The sequence below is a fragment of the Vanessa atalanta genome, chromosome 2 (genome assembly GCF_905147765.1).
Source record: "Vanessa atalanta chromosome 2, ilVanAtal1.2, whole genome shotgun sequence".
Lineage (NCBI taxonomy): Eukaryota > Metazoa > Arthropoda > Insecta > Lepidoptera > Nymphalidae > Vanessa > Vanessa atalanta.
In genome coordinates, this window is record NC_061872.1 from 13,777,228 (window position 1) to 13,795,050 (window position 17,823).

The 17,823-nt window shown below is 31.9% G+C and overlaps 1 protein-coding gene across 1 annotated transcript; it reads left to right on the plus strand.

The window, feature by feature from the left end:
* The first annotated feature begins 4,930 nt into the window (after nucleotides 1-4,930).
* Nucleotides 4,931-10,279, plus strand: LOC125069579. The gene is made up of 6 exons (XM_047679118.1): nucleotides 4,931-5,141; nucleotides 7,516-7,670; nucleotides 8,390-8,480; nucleotides 9,018-9,164; nucleotides 9,852-9,971; nucleotides 10,049-10,279. The coding sequence occupies exons 1-6, from the start codon at nucleotides 5,079-5,081 to the stop codon at nucleotides 10,277-10,279; spliced, it is 807 nt and encodes a 268-aa protein (XP_047535074.1). The 5' UTR covers nucleotides 4,931-5,078.
* Nucleotides 10,280-17,823: the final 7,544 nt, after the last annotated feature.

Sequence of the window (17,823 nt, forward strand, 5' to 3'; positions counted from 1 at the left end):
ATTAATAACAACAAAATCAAAATTAAAATTTATTTATTCCAGTAGGCTTTAACGAGCTCTTTTGAATGGCCATTTTACAGAACTGTATCAAAAGTAAAGCTACCACCGGTTCGTAATGTAGATTTTACTGAGAACACCCGACGAGTAACCATGTGTTACTCTTTTCGAATATTTGAAATACAATGTCAACTAGTAGTCAGCTAAGCAAAAAACAAATATAAAAATTAGGCTTAATCTGTAAAGACTTCACGATAAGCAATATTAAAAAACAAACTAATTAAGTCTACACGTATATAAATTCAGAAATTTGATTTTCATCTGTTCCTAAGTGTCATTGAGATTCGTAACTTTGAAATAATTGTAACAAGGTTTGGGTTTGCTTTTGGTGAAAACACAAAAACTGTATTTTATTGACACAGCACGAGAAATACACTAATCAAATATTCCGAATTGCCTAGTAGCTTAAAGAGTTGCAGAAACTTCGCTATGAACATGAGCTTTCATTGAATTACGCTATCCTCAGCTACATTCGGTATTGCTTCCAAAAGCAAACTTACTAAGTGAAGCTTTTTATTTACACTTATTACTAATAATATATCATTTTGGTGACACTCAAAATAGTTCGTACTAGTTTTATCATCATTTACCATTTTGTAAACCTATGATAGTGACAGATACCTGATTGTATGTGGCGTTAATAAACAATAATAGTTAGTGAATAGTAGTAGTAGTAGTCTGGGAAATGAGCCACCTGATGGTACTGGTCATCACCGCCCACAGACATTGACGCTGAAAGAAATATTGACCATCATCATCTTTGGGAACTACGAAGTTATATGGCTTGTGACTATAATTACTGACGCACCCGGAAACGGGACACAACAATATTTAGTATGGCTGTTTAGCGGCAGAATAAACGGACTTGTAAATAATCTACCACCAAGAATTTATTCGTTAATAATAGATTAAAATATTCAGTAGGCGGTATAAGGAAAACCCGCTCAAAACAGCGGAAAAAAGACCAATAAAATAACTATTAAATGTAGTATTCTTAGTAAATAGGACATAAACATGACCAGTAATGTTGTAAAAACGTATAAGTGTCAAAAGTTTCCCTCTGATCATAAAAAATAAACAAAAATACGAGATAACTATGGCCGTAAACCTCTCAAATATCGTGTCGGAGTATTTTATGAACGCGATAAGCTCGTAAGAACGTATTTTATTGCTGGGAAATTGAAAAGAAATTTGAAAGGAAAAAACATTACTATTATTAATACAGTGTCTATATTTTTGATCGCATCAATGGACTAACATCAGCTGTCGTGTGGTTTTATTTCATCGTGTGTAGAGGACACGGCGCGCCACACTCTGATGGAGTGTTCCATTTGGGTCCCCAGCGCTCTTCCCCGGTGACTACTATCGAGGGAGTTTTGTCGCTACTGAGCGTGATAAATGCCATGCTCGGAAGCGATAGGTGATGATCTGCGAAAACGATATGTCATAGTAGGAGGCAATAACAACTCACGAGATGATAAAACTCAGCGGAACTTTTATTATTTTAAATATAACAATTATATTTTGACAGACGGGCTAGTGATGAGAAACAGAAAATATAACATATATAACAGTCGATGGAACGATGGAATGCGTAATTGAAATTAGAATTCAATTTTTTTTTTACTTATTTTTATAAAAATAATTATACCAGCTAAAGAGACCCCAACCACTAGCTAAAGAGACCCCAACAAAAATGACCGTTCGCAAAAATAACTTAACAATGATCTTTAATAAGGTTTTTGTAATCGATATTTGTAGCAGTTACTGCCTGTACAATTCGCGTCCCTACCAGCATTCTTACTATTTATAAAATAATATTAAGAAAATAATATGTTCGTCATTGCAAAGTTATGTCGATCAGAAAAATTTACATCTCTCAAAAAGATTAAACTATTTCGTACAGGTTATAGTGGTGTTAAGTGTAAGCTAATCATACATAAATATCCAACAGTAATACTTCATTTATCGAATAATATCGAATATCGACTATCGAGTTACAATCTTGCAATCTATACTAATATTATAAATGCGAAGGTAAGTCAGTCTGTTGATCTGAACATACAAGAGAAAGCGACACATATTTAAAAAAAAACTTTTTTTAAACGAATATGACAAAGATATGTATTCAACATTACACATATACAGTATATATATAATGAGACGTAAATAGTGATGTAACAGGTTTAAATATATATATATAAACCTTCAAAAGAATAAAACATATTATAATATGTTGCGACGTGATGATATTTTTATTATAAAAGTTATTAAACATTGTGACACATTTACACAAAATTATTTGCGTTTTCCTCCATAAATTTTATCATAATAATATTTAATTTTATAAAATGGGAATACATTTATTTTATTGTTTTGATTAATGATATTAATAATTTAAATAAATTGAACACAGTTCAATTTTAGATTAAATTTTCCTACAACTCGAATGCTTCAAGATTTTTATTATAATAACACAAATCATTAACATTAATTCAGCTAAATATTTTGGAAGTTAATACATATATTTTATAATTTAATAAATATTTTTAATTCTTCAGTAAATAAAAATACTAATATCGACTTTATCAAAATTGAATTCACATACTTACTTACGGTACTTTTTTGTGTGACAACTTACACATAGTCCATATTACTATTTTTATTATCTGTAGGTATTATGTATACTTGAGTCTCATATGTAATAAAAAAAATATTTATACTGCATTAACGTCCGACTGCTGGGCCTCTTCTCCTTTGAGAAAAAGGTAATAAAAAATGCGGGTTGGTGGCAAAATTTCATTGAAATTAGACACACACTGGTTTCCTCACGATGTTTTCCTACACCGCTGAGCACGAGATAAATTATAAACATAATTTAAGCACATGATTTCAGTGCTGTGTGCCGGGGTTTAAACCTAGTCATCGGTTAAGATGTACGCGGTATAATTATTAGAAGTTATGTTTTTCACTGAATACAAAAACTGTTTCAAGATAAAATATTTTTACTAATATATATTTACAATCTAACCGGAGCGGTTACTTAAACATAACAAAATACGACATCCTTATAATTTCTTTCTTGTATAACTCGTCGACCAATCCGTGAAGTAAAACATGATATTTTGTGGAACAATATTATATTTTATAAATGTGAATTTGTTGAAAGAATTCACTTGGCGGAAAGGAGGCGGAAATTGAATCGAGTTCGGAGATTCGTGGATATGTTCAGCGGGTTGTCGTTCCGTGTTGATAGCGGCCTTGATGTGAAAGTCGATATTATATTATTTAATTAAAGAAAAAAAAACTTTAAAATACATTTAAGTAAAAATATTATAAGTTTATTATTTGTCTCTTCTTCCAAGTTATTTCTTTGTCCTATTTGCAGTTGAAAAATTTGTACCTTCGAGTAGTAGTGCAAAAACCTTAATTAAAAATATAAAAACTCGCCTTATTGCCTCCACCGGTGACAAGAGGGCTTCGATCGCTGATTCATTTCGCCAAGAGAATCAGAATTTCACGCAGAAATGCTGACAGCATTATGACCACCATTCCACGCAATCGTGAACTATTTTTTTTTATTTTATATAATTGTGGCCTTAATGTTAATAATTCTTATCTAAATAAATACATAATTCTAAAATATATATATATATTTGAAAGAATATGTGGATTGTTATTGAAGATCGCGAGTTGAAATTCAGACACACACTATGTATTTATTATATGCTTATTTTGTGTGTATAATTAATAACTCATTAGTTGATAGTGATGAAACCTGCACGTGTGGATTGAAACTCTGACACATTACTCATCCACCAACTCGCACAACGATGGAATAAGTTTCATAAAAAAAGGAGGCCTTTGTCTAGGAGTAAGTTTTTACGGGCTATCAGCGTACCACCGCTTTTCTGTAGATGTACCCTAATGGTAGTAATATTTACTAGATTATTAATCCTTTTCTTTTTCTATTTTATAATAACAAAGATTTCAATTTAAAATAAAAAAAAATAATTCATACATCGTATGTTCTGTGAACTTTAATTGAATGTAATTTTAATTTTGCCTTACCTTTTTTGTGCTCATTTAAATATTTTATTAATGTTTGTGTTCATAAATGACAAATTGTAATTACAATAAGATTGACCACAAAATTATTTTTATATTGGTCCAAAATAACAGGATAATTACTTAAAATTTTATGTTATCATAAATAAGGTCTATTTTATTAGATAAAAATATTAACATAAATAAAATATATCTTTTTTATTATAAACTCCTATTCAAAAAACATGCAACCTTTTTGCAATAAATAAAATGCAGAAATCCGTACGGTCTTTGTAACGGAAATATAAACAGTTACATCAAAAACATAACAGCAAGGCAACGTTACAAAATGGAAACATAAAAACAATTTCATTTTATTGCTCGCCGCGTAAACCTGAAATATCATTTTACGCCGCTTTAATATTCTACTTGTGCTCAACCGTGGTTTTACTTCAATAAAAAAAATACTTTTTAAATTTCGAACAGTTGTTCCATTATAAATAAAGCTTTTATACTATTATTATTAAAAAATTAAATAAATATGTTTTTTATTTTATATTTATTAACACTATGAGATTTTTTTTTTCTTAATGTCAATAAAAACATTTACAATATTAACAGACCAAAAATATTTAACATCATCGTAAAATTAAAAATGAATGTCATATTTTTTATAAACAATAAAAATACAACGAAGATAAATTGACAAACTTAATTTCATGAACACAAACAAACCAGCCTCCGGTTTCTTCCGCCGTATATTCGTAGTTCAACGTCTGGCCAACAGTTTAAAAAACTTTCGAGAGAGACGTCATAGTTAAAATACATTTTTAAAATATTCCTGGCTCCATTTGCGGGGAAGAATTCCCTGGACGGAATTTTAAATCGGCCATATTCGTTAAAAATTCACTCTGAGACTAGATATGTTAGTGGAAATGAAATGATATAGCTGTTATCATAGAACGCAGTTGAAAATGTCGCTGAAGACCGCCATTTTGTTTGCCATTTTTTATTTCATTCCCGCCAATTGTCAAGAGGTAATTGATTTCATATATTTTTATATACCTACGTATTTTAAATAGTGTGTTTGTTGATAGATCTCGTAAAAGTACAAGCTCACTTTTTGTTATTTCTTCGTGTGATATTATCTATTTTATTTCCATTACGTATAAAGTGTTAAATAAATAAATGATAATTAATTATGTAAGTAATAGATATTTAAAAAAAAATTGGGAGTTATTTTTGTGTTAGCTTGTAATAATTAAAAAAGGATTTTAAAATGGTTTTCTAAAATTTCAAAGCAAACGAATATATAAAAATTCACAGTACGTACCGACTAAGTGCCAGTACTTTGCCAAACGCTGGCATGGATATTATTCGTGACCACTTACTGCGAAATAGATAAGCTACTTTGGTGGCGTGCTTAGAACGCCTTCTTTATATATTTGGAGTTCGATTCCAGTTTACCAAACTGATGCCGACCAAAGTGAATATAGCAAGCGATATTATGCGCTTTTCGCTTTGTTCTATATTTTTAACCTTCATATATTCATATTCATATTAACAGCCTGTAAATTTGCCACTGCTGGGCTAAGGCCTCCTCTCCCTTTAAGGAGAAGGTTTTGGAGAATATTCCACCACGCTGCTCCAATGCGGGTTGGTGGAATACACATGTGGCAGAATTTCGTTGAAATTAGACACATGAAGGTTTCCTCACGATGTTTTCCTTCACCGCCGAGCACGAGATTAATTATACCTAAACACAAATTAAGCACATGAAAATTCAGTGGTGTTAGCCTTGGTTTGAACCTGAAATCATCGGTTAAGATTCCTTCATATATATTATAACTTAATTGTTTATATAATATATTATTGTAGGCAATTTAAATTGAATTATTTGTCAAAACCGTGGAGATATTATTTCTTGATTTTGATAAAATATTTATTATTTACGTACATAAATATTTTACATCAAAATGCTAAAAAATAAACTTCGTATAACCATACCATTCACTGATATATCATTTAAAAATGTACACAAAATTCAAAGTTTTAACATGTTAACTAATTTCAAAACGGTAGTTGATTTTATATTAATTTAGTCTTGGTAAATTGCTTCTCGAAAGTGCTTGTATGAGTCTACTTGAGAAATAGATACTTTTGTTTCGAATCATATCTTATTAATAGTATAAAAAAAAACTCATATTCCATTACCATCGTATGGTTTAATAAGAAGGCCTTCACAGCACACAAACAATGATTTTAACACGTAACATCCGTTGACGTATCGATTTACGGTTTCTCGCGAACGTGGCCCCAAGTGGCCCGTCAGCCTCTCACCCCCAGACCGCTCCATTCCCATTGACACTTCGAGACCTGCCTATTGACATCACCATACAAATCGTTATTTATACGATGTCTCTTTTTGCTTTTTATATATTTAATTTTATTGTGATTTGCACCAGTGAAGACCATGACTCTTGTACATTCTTTGAAGTTATCTTCAAGATAAGCGTTCTATGTATACTCTTATTCTTCCTGTGCGATGCCGCGATTAGTGGATTAGTATTAAAATTTAATTATTTGTTATTTAGTTTATTTATTTATATGTTTTAGTAGTCTGGGTATTAGTAGGACCTATTCACACCAAATATTTTGCCGATAAACGGTAAAAATTTGTATGGCTTTGTTTCGATTCATAGGATAACTTAGCCAGTGTAAGTACAGGCACATGAGACGTAGGATCTTAGTTCCATTGGTTCTATATACCCGTATTAACTGTGTATGTTATAATTAACATTGCTTACATTGTCAATGTCTCTGGGCCATGTTTTTTTTTATGGCATTGTTTGGCGGACGAGCATATGGGCCACCTGATGGTAAGTGGTCACCACCGCCTATAGACAAAGGCGCTGTAAGAAATATTAACCATTCCTTACATCACCTATGCGCCACCAACCTTGGGAACTAAAATGTTATGTCCCTTGTGCCTGTGATTACACTGTTGACCAACAGATGGTCAATGTCCAGTCTAACTTTCTATTTCAATAAAAAAAAGATATTTTTTGTAGTAAATATTTAAATGGTGATCCATTTACAAAATAGTTTGTTTATGGTAAAGGTTCTCATCTCATCCTTCAAATCAAAAAACAATAATACTAAGTATTGGTGTTCGCCGATAGAATATTTGATGAGTGGGTTGTCCTTAAACAGACTTGCACAGAGCCTGGACACCAAGTGAATTAATTTTTTTTATTAAAATACATCTAAAATCGAAATGTAGTACTTGTTTACTGGAAATAATGACAAATAAATATTTTCCAATTTGTAATATAATAAATATGATAATCAGTTACAGTGAATCAAATCTTAATGATAGTATTAAATATCTATGACATTCATGTTATTTAGAATGTTTTCCAAGAAAATCGTCGTTTAGCTAAAGCAATCGTAGAAGCATTACAAGATACTAATTTCGACGAGGAACTGGTCTTCGACCTGAAGAAGGAGAACCAGGTGTATCTCAATCGCACCATGTCACTGATCATCAAATATATTGTGAAAAGGTAAGAAAACCGAGTTTTATTCGATGAATAAAACGACCATCTCCGTCCCGAGATTTGTATAAGCTCTCTACGAATACAATATCGTCATTTCTAGACCTTACTTCTACATTAAACTCTACACTGATGGCGTTTTAATGAAATAGGTAGGCGGCCGGGCTTATGGTACATGATGGTAATGGGAATGGGAATGGGAATGATAATGGTAAGCGGTAACTACAGCCCTTAAGCATGCGCAATGTGCAAACTTTAATAATTCCTTCTACCACACCACCTGCACCACCAGCCTTGGAAACTATTGATGTTATGTGCCTTTACACTGGCTCACTCTATAAGCCAGAACCCAATAATACTAGATATTGTTGCTTGGCGGTAGATTATAAGATTATCACCAAGTAAACAATATCTCTACCAAAGAGAAAATAGTTGCTTCAAAATGTATAATAGCATAAATTTTAGTACAGTTTTACTAAAGGCAAACCTTCTGTTAGTTGTAAATAATTATTAAAGTGAAAACAAGATCCATTATCTTCTCTTATCTTATTGATAACACATATAATGTAATAAGTCAGATTAACAAATTGCTATGAAAATATTAAATTCTAACTCCCAAAGCGTAATTAACAACTTTATTTACTCAATTAGAATCACTTACAAACTTCCAGAGAATTCTTTAGACGTTATTATTCTGCATAATAATGATATCGCGTTATCGTTTGCAGGGAAGTTGATAATTACCGCTCGAGGCGAACCGACGCCATCAGCCGGCGCGTCTACTCCGCCCTCATCATGAAACTCATTGACATCGCTAAGGTCAACTATTGTTTTGACTGCTGAACTCCAATTACGTGCAGTTTACGTTAAAGTTTTCAAAATCCGTTTCAACACTTTCATCATAGTTAGCATCACAGCATATGTCGTGTTGGCACAATTTAGTTTCGACATATTTAAATATGAAGTTCTGTAAAATACCTTATAAGAAAGATAGGTACTTACATTATTGTATTTCTGGCTTTGTCTAAAGCAATTCTTAATTGAGTTTAACTCAACGAGAGATAATATTACACATTATTACAAATTTTTACTTGGTGGTAGGGCTTTGTGCAAGCCCGTCTATGGACGGTGGCGACCACTTACCATCAAGTGGCCCATTTGTTCATCCGCCTACCGATATCATAAAAAAAACAAGCGTGTATGAAAACAATATTCTTACTTTTATAGCACGATAAAACGCCAATAAGATTAATCAAGCACATTAACAGCCAACTTCATACGGCTGCTTGTGAAAATTTCTAGGATAAGCCAATAGACTTTCCATCAAAATCATGGGCTACTTAATAATGACTCCAGGACCTGCCGCGCAACAATAGCGCCGCGACTCGAATAGACACCGCACATCGTTACTACATGTCCGTCGAGAGCAAAGACATGCACGACCAGATGGCTGATGCGCAAGTTTTTCACGCATGTGCGCGTCTGTACGATGTTATGTTGACCGTAAGATCTGAATATTTCTCGGATAGAACAAGTACCATTCCTTAAATGTATCTTTAGGTTATATATATATAATAGGTTGGAGCTAATGATTAAAGTTCCTCATTCTTTTTGCAATTATGTGCTTACTACCACTGGGACGGCCGTCCCAGATAACTTTATTTGCTCTCTGAGGCTTGGATTGGACACTGGTGAAGGTGTCAGTTATGAGTGCAATATCTATAGGACAATATTACATGCCATCGGTTGAGCATTTCTTCGTTAGCCTTTCTACTTTTGTTAAAAAATATAGACCTGCAATCAAGGTCAATGGTCGGCGACCCGTACTTCAAGCCAAGTACAATCCCACGTTTGACATCACATCTCTTGAATGAACGATACTTTATCAGCGAATTTATTATATTCGCTGACTCAATTGGGTCACAATCTTCATCATATGCATTTTAAATTACATTAAACTAGTTTCAGCTACAAATTATGCGAAATATATTCATATACTGTTCGAAAAAAAAAAAAAAATAGAAAATTTTATAGTTTTATTGACCGTATCACAACTACGAGGTTTTTGAAATTTAGGTATTATTCTGTGACGTATTAATAAAATAAACAAAATATTCATAATAAAAAAAATTCAATTCATGTTTTATTTGGTAAAATCTTAACAATATTTTATGTTTAATATTTTCACAGACGCCTAGAATAATGGCCGAGTTGGGTGGCGTAGATGATTTGACGCCTAAAATATTGATCAAGAAACTCAAAAACTTGGAAATAAAGCCGGTGCATCTTGGAGTCGCTTTACTTATTCAAGTATTTAAGTTTTACTTTAAAATACTTTTTTACTCAAACTATCAAAGTTTATGAAAGACCTTATAATTATATTACAGTATCATCTTCGGAACACAATAAACTTTGCAATTCGAGTTAAATCCTTGGAGGTTCTGGCAACAAAGCCTCAGATGGTGGGGCCTCAAGTTATCGACATGCTGAAGGCACTAGCATCGAGACTATTACCGGTTGCTGAACTATTGGACGTACATTTGGCCCATTCGAGTCCTGCGTTTAAAGATACATGTCCCTCCACTTGGCTCGGAATTGTTAATAATAAACAACCTTGATAATATTTGTCTTTGATTGAACCTGACCTGCAGTCCTATTCTGTGAGAATTCACTCGGGAAATTACTGTGATACGATATTTTGATGCGCGTATCCTTTAAATGCCATAGTGGTCAAACACACTCACAAATTTTACAAATTGACTTCATATTTTTTTCATATCGTCTATCAACTTTTGACGTTTCGCGATCATGTTCTTTTACGAGTCGAGTTTGGTTCTTATAGAATAGCTCTACTTATTTTTGTTTATTATTTCTAAAGTTTAGGTCATTCTTTTCTTTTACTTTTTCAACCTCGCCACAGATTTTTCATTACTTTCGTGATTTTAAATAGCTTATTCCATCAACGGCGCAACGTCATGGAATAGGTTCGAATTCTTTCTCGCGACAGGAAATGTCCTGTGTCTAGAGGTGGGACATTTGCAGTTTATAAATAATAAAAATAATATTATGGGAGAACGCAATTTGAAAAACTCCAGCGCAATTCTGCCCAAATTCTCTATTAACATAATATGCCTCATGTGTTTTATAACAACACGAAATATTATTTAGAATAAACATATACAATTAGAAGACACGTGAGGCTCAGTTTAAATAATCCTTGTTTTCATTCCGAAATTATTTAATAATCCCGAAAATGCACACGATGTGGCTGAATTAAGAATTTTCAAAGCATTACTTGATAATATATTGCAATAAAAGCTAAGGTACATGTAAAATGCAAATTCGATAACCCCATGTTTGGCTTGCGCCCAGACCGGCTCTTCAGAAACTCGAAAGAGCCTTTGAAGCTCACTTTGTACGTTAGTTCTGCAATTACCATGTATTGACCTGTCAGCTACGGTTCGAATAAGTAAATTTAAGGTGATTTACCAAATCTACCGTTTGATATATTTTTTTTGTTTTTTTTAGTTCAAAATCGTTTTAGTAAATACATGGGAATAGTATGTTTTAATTTCTGGTCTTCGATATTTAATTTTTTTTTTACGCATTATTGTTAAATAAATTATAGGAGTGTTATATGATAATAACCTTTATTCATTGTCATTCAGAAGTTAATGTAATAGTTTGATGCTATTTGCTTATTTATATGATACTCAAAACTATAACCATATATTTCACCACGAGCGTACACGCATAAGTTTTTATTAGACCGACCAGATTTATAGGTAATAAACTACAAATTGCTATACGCTTGAATTTTACATTGATTAGGCCACGCAACGAGCAAGTCATGTCCATTATAGTATAGTATTTACAGTCAAAATAATGCTCTGCTGGACCAACAACAATTGAGCAGTATCCTGGAAAAAACTTTCAAAATTGCTCTATATTATATATTTTTTTTTATTAGAATAAGACGAATTAAAGGTGCAACACTACCATATTTCTTATTGTATCTATACTACTATATAAATCTGTAGAGTCTGTTTATACACTCAACTTTTTGGTTGAATTTCGTCATAAATATCCGTTTTATGATTTAGTGACATCAGTTTTGCTATTTTTTTAATTTTTGTGTCTGTCTGTCTGTCTGTATGTATGTCCCGCTATAACTCAAGAACGGTTAAACCGATCTCTATAAAAAATGGTATACAGTAAGAACATATGATTACGCAAACGATATCTTATATCTATCTATATCTATACTGCTATATAAACCTGTAGTCTGTCTGTACACTAAATTTTTTGAACGAGTTACGGTTGACCGTAGTCAGTTTTAATTTGGTGTTCCAGTTATAAATATTATTATTTTCACTATTCATTGTTTTTTTTATTATCTCACATGTTCAATAAATATATTCAAAATAAAAAAAAATGGCTTCCATTTATAATAATTATTATTATTATTATAAATAAATTTTAAAACGCCTAGCAAAGCGGGCGGGTAATAGCTAGTATAATAGAGACAATATTTTCAAGCTTAGAATAATTCACAAACATAATTATAATCTTACTAACACGAAAAACTATTTTATAAAGACAATGTGACCGGAAATTAAATTAAAAGGATTTTATGTACCGATAGCATCTAACGTGGTCACGAGGCCAGGACTCAGGAAGTAGGAAAAGTATTCAAATTTACCTCAACCTAACTTCTATTATTATTATTATTATTATTTAGTAACACTGCGTATTCCGTTATTTTAGTAGCCCCATTCCAAGTACAATTACAATCGGAGCGCGCGCGCAATACGTTCTGTATGATTTATTACGAATCTTATGTCTAGGTTATTTTTATAAAAAATATTTTTTGTTGCCCTATAAAAAAATATCATTTTTAACTTCACTGATTTTTATATATGAGCTTGTTTTGTTATTTAATCTAAAATGTTTTCATAGTTTAAATATGATGCCGGATAAATTATAACTTTGGATGTTATATCATTTTGTAAATTCACGACTCTTAAGTGCTTTTTCAGAACTGACTTGAATCTTTACTAATATTATAAAGGGATAAAATTTGATAGAAAGCTATATTATTTCCGGAGTGCTACGGGGTATAAATCATATTTATATTATTTTCTTTATTAATAATTTACCCGTGCGAAGCCGGAGCGGGTCGCTAGTATTATATATTTTGATTTTATCACGACATACATTCGTACGAAATGGGCTTAGTCAGACTTTCATATTTGAAACACATTCAGAAGAGAGAATTAACTTTAGATGGTAGGGCTACGTACAAGCACGTCTGGGCACGTACCGGTCACTCATCAGATATTCTACCGCCAAACAGCAATACCTAATATTGTTGTGTGTGACAGGCACGAGAGACACACATAACATCATAGCTCACAAGGTTTATTGCCTATGTACCGTATGATTAATATTTATTTGAGCCCCTATTGTCGCCCGTTTGCTCGATATTATAAAAAAAGATGCTAAATACACTTCAAAACTTACTTTTTGGGTTATTACTTTTACCTTTGAAAATTTTTACACTTATTTGGGCGACAATAGAAATTTCACCATTGTCTTCACGTCTGACGATCCAAGTATTTAAAAAAAAACTATGCAATATTTTGTGTTCCTTTTCATTCGTTCCCCAGGTGATGTCAGGACAGTTCCCGACAGCAGGACGACTTTTTTTCAGTGCCATCGATTTTTCCACGGAGCTCATTTAGTCGCGGTTCATTGGCTGGAACACTTGACACTTTGCTAAACATTTTCGTCGAATAACCTCATTTAGGCTTCACATACATTGAAGACAAAATATTTCTTTGCCACTAACGATATCTTTTCAAATATAGTCTAGTGATGTATTTATTTCTATTTATACATGTGTTGTTAAAAAAAAAGTTATTAAAAAGATTCAAAGAAGAAACAAAGAGAAAAATATTTTATTGACTTGTCAACGTTAAAACGATTTAAAACCATAATTAACGTAATTGCAATTTATATTCGGTAATTAACCGTTAATATTTTATGTCATTACAGTTTTTAATTTAAATAGTGACGTACTTTTATCAAGAAACTAAAATATGATATCAAAGAACTGTACTAGTTTTATTATATGATTCAATACAATTATATATTATAATTATTATTATTAATCGTGATAAAATTAAACGATTTAAGAGTCGTCTAGCGATGTGAAAATCGCAGGTTCAGTCCTAACTCTTAGACATTTTTATTTTTATTATACGCTTATTTTTTATTCGCCGAAATGATCGCCATTACAAGGTTTAATTGTTCACACGTCACACAGTTCATTAAAAAGATAGGCCTTTTCAAAATGGCGAAGCGTCAAAATGTCCCCGCCATTCCGCTATTCAATGCACTATCATGTACATTATCTAATGTTTGACCCTGACCCTAGAATTTGCGCTAAAATAAACGAAACCGTATAAAAAAGGTAAATCGTCGATTATTCTGCGGATCCTAAAGTCGATGGTGTACTTTAAGACCAGATCAAGGGTCTGGATGATGAAGGAACTGGTCATAAATTCAGGGTTCGCTTTCAATCGATCTTCATTTTACATAGGTCTGTTTTCAATCTCCGGTTTAACGTCTTTACAGCTACAGCGAGCTTATATTTACAAAAAAGAAATTATGATATATATTTATCATATGCGTATATATAAGTCTTTGAATACATATCCTTAGTCTGTTACTGTGACAACGTTTCTTAATAGTTTCGGTCTCAGCACGAAACATGTGAAACAAAAAGGTTATAGCACTTTGTCGGAATTAATTTAAATTATCATTTAGAACTAAATTAAAATTTAAAGAAAATCCAATAATATCGATAGCCCCTACTAGGGATAATCAACTTATTTGTTTAAAATAATATACATAATTATGATTATGTTTTTTGATACGAGACAATTTATTGTAATCGTTTCGAAATAGTTTACTTCAGCAGAACTATTAAACCGATTTCCGTCTATTCATTACAGGTCTACCGTAACTAAAGGAACTCGACTCATAAATCAGTCCAATGTCACGATCGATTATATTACTAGTATCTAGGCTAAACTAGTTTAAAGTCGAGAAGCCAACAATGCTACAAAATCGTTAGTATGACGGACGCTTACAAAACTATTTCGTTGTATTTGAATAAAAGTTATTTTGTGAAATTACCTTTACTTGCCTATAAGTTTTTCGATTAAAATCATTGGACAAATCAAATTATGTAGTACTCGAGTTTGGTGTCGAATTGACAACGTGAAGACAGACAGACAGTGCCATGTCTAAAGCCGATGATGATCGCCGATTCGACCGGTACACCTATCTATATTAAATTAAAAACCAAAAAAAAAACCGTATATAAATTTTGAACCGCTTATTTTAGACTCAAATGGTAATACACACATACATGATTAAATATCGCACCTTCATTGTCTGTGTAGAGTTTAAACCGACTCCAGCTTGACGTAAATATTAAACTTGTTAAGTATATCGACGTGCTCGGATTTGAATGCCAATCCATTTACGTATTGACCCGTACCTAATCCCGCGACGTATACGTACGACTATCGAAAATGACGTTGTCTAAACAATCTATCGTATATTAATTTATTTCAAAACAATCCGACATTCTATAGTTGAAATTTTGACACATTATTTACGGACTAATTTCCACCCGCGACTGTGCTCACGCTTGAAAGGTAGAGGGGACAGGTTTTAGTTTATTTTCTGTGTGTGTATAATTTAATGATTAGTAAATAGTTAATAGAGCGTAACAAATAGACAGACTCACTTCGAATTTGTAATTTTATTAAAATTATATTTAATTTTATTGATTGTCTCACTATAAACATTTTGGTGTATTTATATTGAATAATATCTTTATTTCCATAAGAATTAATAAAATTAAGTCTCTAAATATATACAAATATGAATTAAAATAGTTACTGTAGAAATCTTGACCGCGTGGAATGGTGGCCATAATGATATCAGCATTCCGTTGAAAGGTAATTCCGATCCTCTGGACAAAAAACGAACCAGCCCTCCTGTCATCAGTGGAGCCAAGGCGAGGTATTATACTTTTCAATGAAGCTAAATACAATACAATATGTATATACCTAAATCTAATAAAATCCGTCCGGCTTTTTGACATGATTCTTATAAAGAAAATTAATATATTTTAGCGGATGTCATACAAGTTCAACCTTCCCAAATGAAATTAACTAACCGATTGGCGACATAATAAGTAAACAAAATAGATAAATCTTCTTCTTTAATTATTCTCCTTTTAAATACTGAAGTATTTCCGTCATTTAAATTTATAAAAAAATAGACATATTAAAAAAAATTGGTCCTTCGAGCCGGATTTGATTTAGATGGTAAGATCTAGTGAGATTTTCAAACGTAGAAACTTAAAAATAAATAAATGTAAAAATACTAAAGACTTATCAATCAATCAATTTATAAAACAAATTACAATATCAAATGAAATTAAAAATAAAACCACAGTGTGCTGTAGGCATAAATAAATATGGATATGTAATGATTTAATTCAATTTATCCTATGAATATGAATTTGAAGGAAAACTCTTTATATCGTGTACACAATGATACTTTTGCACAGTGGTCACAGCAACTGGCTTCTGACCTAAAAACAGCCTACATTAATGCCATTAAGCGTAAGCGCTTAAACATTTTGTGCAAAAATCAAGCAAGATGAACTTCTTATTGAAAAGGATTTGCAATGTCCGCTCCCTGTAAATCTTCCTTCCACCCAACAAAGCTTAACACAGATCAATAACCCCGTTTATTACTCGACACGCCATTCCCTAGTATTAAGGGTATATATTAATTCCCCAATGCATTTATGTAAGCTCCGAAGTGCGTGAGCGGCGATTTTTCCCAATAAATAAGATCCGAAGATTTATACCGCTGAGTCCGACGGATCGAACGATAACACGGTCCAAATAAATTCTCTACGTCATTGTTAGCGAGCAGTAAGCCCTGTTGATTTATTTACTTTTTGAAATAATACGTTTATTTGAAACCAATAGATTCGGTACAGTAATGATCATTACGTATGTTACAGTCAGGATTGCGTGATTTAATGTGAAGCTACCACCGTTTCTGACAGTATATTCTACTGTGGAGAACCGACAAGAAACTCAGTAGGTACTCTTTTTCATAATTTTAATTACAGAGTATGTCAGTAAAGTACAATTATTTTTTTATGTTGGATACAACGAAATCAATAAATACTAAGTCCACGCTTTATTTTTTGACAAGATTTTTAAATTATTTAATAGACCGAGTTTAAAAAAGCAGTGAAATGTTACTGTAGAAACGAATACCGTACCCCAGGAAGGATGTATTCACTTTGCGAAGTCGGAAACTAAGTGGTATTAGTTTACCTTTCCTCCTCGTGTCTATACAATGATTGTCACCGTTTCTTTCAAAAATATCTTATTATGAATATACATAATAGTGCTGTAAAAATATTGTGAGGCAACTGTAAATGTACCCACTTTATTAAAAACATCCCGAAGAGAGTCCGAGCACCAAGATTATCAACAGACCGGACAGCTCATTTTTGTAGATTTTTTCAATATATATAGCCTTACCCTGATGCAAAATGCTGTACAGACATAATACTATGAGGTAACCAAAGTATATTAAACGAGAAGTATCAACATTAGTCAATTACCTAACTTTCCTAACCGCAACGCGTGAATGAGTCGAATAGTTTAAAAATTGCCTTTCAAAACGTAATCGCAGCATGTCTGCCGTTTTTATATGTTAAAATATATAAGAAAAAATATAAAAATTGTTATTTATTATTTTATTTATTTTATTTATTACGTTATTTGAGCAAAACTTAAATTTATATATAATATTTATTTTATTATTAAATACATATATTTACAAAAGCAGACACATATAGTTTCTTATAAGATGCAGGCAGACCACAAATAGTTTCTTAGTCGTGCTAATTAGGGTGCATTATTTTGATTCTCGCACTCTTAATTTCGCAGGGCTAGTTCTGGTGTTTTTAAAAAAGTACTAATCCCAATACGAAATACAATATTATAATATAATTACAAACAATTATCACTTAGCAACGGGTCTATTTTTT

Coding starts and splice junctions, on each gene's coding strand:
- LOC125069579 (XM_047679118.1), top strand. CDS start 5,079: ATGTCGCTGAAGACCGCCATTTTGTTTGCCATTTTTTATTTCATTCCC. Junction 5,142..7,515: donor TTCCCGCCAATTGTCAAGAG/GTAATTGATTTC, acceptor CATGTTATTTAG/AATGTTTTCCAAGAAAATCG. Junction 9,972..10,048: donor GAGTCGCTTTACTTATTCAA/GTATTTAAGTTT, acceptor ATTATATTACAG/TATCATCTTCGGAACACAAT.